We start from the raw sequence: 4033 nt of genomic DNA, 5'->3' as shown, positions 1-4033 counted from the left end.
GTGAGCAAACCGGCCATCCGTATATGGGATCCGAACCCGTGGCCTTGGTGTTACTAGCACCACACTCTCCTGAGTGAGCCATGGGCAGGCCCCCCTTAATGTTGTTTTTAAGGCTTATCCATGATGTCGCATGTAGCAGTACTTCAGTCCTTTTTGTGGCTGAATAATATTCCATTTTATGGATATAGCCCATTTTATTTATCCATCAGTTGATGGCCATCTGGGTTCTTTGCACTTTTTGGCTGTTATGAATAATGCTGCTGTGAACATTCATGTACATGTTTTTATGTGGACATCTTTTCAGTTCTATCTAGGAATGGGGTTGTTGGGTCATGTGTTTAATCTTTTGAGGAACTGCCAGACTGTTTTCCAAAGCAGCTGCACCATTTACATTCCCATCAGCAGTGTATGAGTGTTCAAGTTTCTCCATACATTCTCTAACACTCATCTGTGTTTTTGATTCTAGTCATCCTGATGGGTGTGAAGTGGTAGCCCACTGTGGTGTTAATTCACATTTCCCTGATGGCTAGTGATGCTGAGCGTCTTTTCATGTACTTATTGGCCATTTGTGAGAGGGTTCTTCAAAAAGTTCATGGGAAGATTTGTATTAGCTTTTGTAACTATATTTCCATGAACTTTTTGAAGTACCCATGTATGTCTTTGTAGAAAAGTCTGTTCAGATCCTTTACCCAGTCTTCATTGTGTTGCTTGACTTTTTATTGTTGAGTTGTAAGAGTTTTTGTTTTGTTTTGTTTTTTATAGCATTCTAAATACAAGTTCTCTATCAGATGTGTAATTCACAAATTTTTATCTTCAATCTGTGGCTTGTCTTAGTCATTCTTTAATGTTGCCTTTTGAGGTACAAGAGTTTTGAGATTTGAAGAAGTCCAATTTAAATTTTTTTGTGTGTGGACCAAATGACAGTTTTGCTGAGGATGTTTGGTGTGACTTGACCTCCTGGAAGAGTCAAACAGAGACCTTTTCCTTGAGAACACTGAAGAATTCTTTATTAGTCTGTTTATGTTGCTTAGTACAAAATGCCTGAGACTGGGTGATTTATAAAGAAAACAAAGTTTATTGCCTACAGTTTCTGAGGCCGTGAAGTCTAAAGTCCATCTGGTGGTGGCAACAGCAACCCAGGGGTCTCATATGGCAAGATGGTGGAAGCAGAGAGAGCAAGAGACACACTCTCCTCTTCTTTTAAAGCCCTCAGAACCACACCTCTGACCACCATTTTTAATCCACTCACTACTGCACAGTCCTACAATCCAATTACCTCTTCAGGGTCTACCTTTTGATTACCATGATAGGATTTCCCACCCTTTTAACAGTCACAGTGAGGGCCAAGTTTCTAATACATAAAAACTTGGGGGACACAATTCAAGCTTCAGGGAGTTTGGGGTTGACATAATTTAATCTACCACAAATTCTGACCCAGATCAGCTCAGCTATTTACTTGGGTTCTGTTTCTAGTATTAGTGATGTGGAGTTTATCTGTTTTAAGAGTAGACTGACAGCGTTTACAGCACCCAAAAAAAAAAAAGTAGCAATTTTCTTAATCATCACTTACTTTGAAAAGGAGAATTCAAGAAGATTGTCTTAGAGAGGTGGCTTGGTATCAAGCAAAGAGCCAGCAATCTGTAGTTGGACCGTATTTTGACACCCAGCTTTGCTGAATAACATTTGGCAGAAATCACAGTACCCCCTCAAATACCAGTTTCCTCGTCTTTCGGATGGAGTAGTGATGTCTGCCTTTCAGCAGTGCAGGGAGGAAAGTGCAGTACTTTGCTCTTGTGGATTTCTTATTAAGGCATTGGCTTTTCTTCAAATATCTGAAAGATAATCACATGGAAAATGAGTATTTGATGGTCTTGACATAGCCCTGATGGTTGAGCCAGTGGGTGGCCGTTTCAGAGAGGCTGGTTTGGCTGACTGTGTACTGATGCCCTTCCCAGGACATCAGGGTGTTTGAAGGAGGCATGGTCAGAGACAGAGACGGTGCAGGGAGATTTCAGGTGTGGGGGGCGCTTGGGGTTGGCTCTCTGAAGCCTTTCTGTCCTGAATATTTGTGGTTCCTTGAATACCTTATTGGGTGCTTGAAGTTGTCTAGAAACCACCCACTATTTTAATTTTAATTTTGGCAAAATACATAAAATTTATCATCTTAACCATTCTTTTTTTAATTTTATCTTATTTTGTCAATATACAATGTCGTTGATTATTGTGGCCCATCACCGAAACCTCCCTCCCTCCTCCCTCCCCCCCCATCCTAACCATTTTTAAGTGTGCAAGTCAGTGGCATTAAATACAACGGAACATGGGCCAGCCTGGTGGCGCACTGGAGAGTGCGCCGCTTGGGAGCGTGGTGGCATTCCCGCCGAGGGTTCAGATCCCATGTGGAGACCGGTTCCTGCTCACTGGCTGAGCATGGTGTGGGCGCAACACCGAGGGTTGCGATCCCGTTGCCGGTTCCCGGTACAGGTGCGACACCAAGGGTTGTGATCCCGTTACCAGTCAGTAAAAAAAAAAAAAGACAAAAAGGAAAAAAAAAAAATACAACGGAACTTAAAAAAGTTCACAGAAAGATTCACATTACCTTTTAATTTTATTCCTCCCCAAACTTTGATTTACCGTTGTAAATTCACGTTGTTGTGTAGCCATCACCAATGTCCATCTCCAGGATTTTTCCAATATCCCAAACTCCCCATCCCACTCCCCACATCCCCTAGCAAAATCATCTTACTTTCTGTCTTTGTGAATCTGACAACTCTAGGGACCTCATGTAAGTGGAGTCACACAGTATTTGCCCTTCTGTGTCTGGCTTTTTCCAGTCAGCATTACATCCTCCTGGTCTATTCGTTTCGTAGCAGGTGTCAGAATGTCCTTCTTTGTTAAGGCTGAGTAATACTCCATTGTGTGGACAGACCCCATTGTGTTTCTCCATTGAAGACCCTTTCGAGCCTTCTGTGTTTCTGACCTGAAGCCTCTAGGCCTGACCAGGCTGGGACTCCTGAGCCTTGCGGAGCAGGCCGAGGCCCAGTTCCTGGATGGTGTCTTTTTTGGGTACTAACTTCATCCATTCTGGCCTCTCTCAGGGACTACCGTGCCATCCCAGAGCTGGACACCTATGAGGCTGAGGGACTGGCTCTGGATGACGACGATGTAGAGGAGCTGACGGCCAGTCAGAGGGAGGCAGCTGAACGGGCCATGCGGCAACGTGACCGGGAGGCTGGCCGGGGCCTGGGCCGCATGCGCCGTGGGCTCCTGTACGGTAGGTTCACATGCCTGCAGGCTGGTGGAAGGGGCTGTCCTGGCTTCCAGAGCCTTAGGAAGTGGGGAAGGAGAGCCGGGAGGTGCTGGGAGTGGCTTCACTTGCTGGTGCTCCTCACCTCGCCAGACAGCGATGAGGAGGATGAGGAACGTCCCACCCGCAAGCGCCGCCAGGTGGAGCGGGCCATGGAGGACGGTGAGGAGGATGAGGAGATGATCGAGAGCATCGAGAACCTGGAGGACCTCAAGGGCCACTCTGTGCGCGAGTGGGTGAGCATGGCGGGCCCCCGGCTGGAGATCCACCACCGCTTCAAGAACTTCCTACGCACACATGTGGACAGCCGCGGCCACAACGTCTTCAAGGAGCGCATCAGCGACATGTGCAAAGGTGCGGTATCCCTGCACCTCACACAGAGCCTCGCAACCCCGCCCCTGTGGAGAGCTGCACACTGAACACACATGACATGCAGGGAGCATCCGGGGACTTGTGCAGAGCTGGACAGGAGCTGGGACCCAGAAGATATTGAGGGTCAGAACTAGGACTGTCCCATTGGCTGTGCAGGGACCACATCTGAGATACCGAAGTGTGTTTTGACATGCTTAAAAATGGGCAGATTTTATATAAAAATCTGGATTACTACTTTGATCAGAAAGTAGCAACACATTTCTTTGTGACAGGAATTGACTTTAAAAGGAGTGCGGGGGCCGGCCCGGTGGCGCACTGGAGAGTGCGCCGCTTGGGAGCGCAGTGGCGCTCCCGCCG

General features: G+C 46.8%; 1 protein-coding gene across 1 annotated transcript in view; it reads left to right on the top strand.

The window, feature by feature from the left end:
- MCM2 (minichromosome maintenance complex component 2) overlaps positions 1-4033 on the top strand; it is a 22853-nt gene that overhangs the window by 2231 nt on the left and 16589 nt on the right. Inside the window, exons 3-4 of the mRNA XM_008568492.1 lie at positions 3096-3271; positions 3398-3658. Coding sequence (XP_008566714.1) covers positions 3096-3271; positions 3398-3658 — 437 coding nt within the window. The remainder of the gene's footprint in view (positions 1-3095; positions 3272-3397; positions 3659-4033) is intronic.

The sequence above is a fragment of the Galeopterus variegatus genome, unplaced genomic scaffold (genome assembly GCF_000696425.1).
Source record: "Galeopterus variegatus unplaced genomic scaffold, G_variegatus-3.0.2 Scaffold415, whole genome shotgun sequence".
Taxonomy (NCBI): domain Eukaryota; kingdom Metazoa; phylum Chordata; class Mammalia; order Dermoptera; family Cynocephalidae; genus Galeopterus; species Galeopterus variegatus.
The sequence above is the reverse complement of the archived record's forward strand: the minus strand, read 5'-3'. Positions and strand labels throughout refer to the sequence as shown.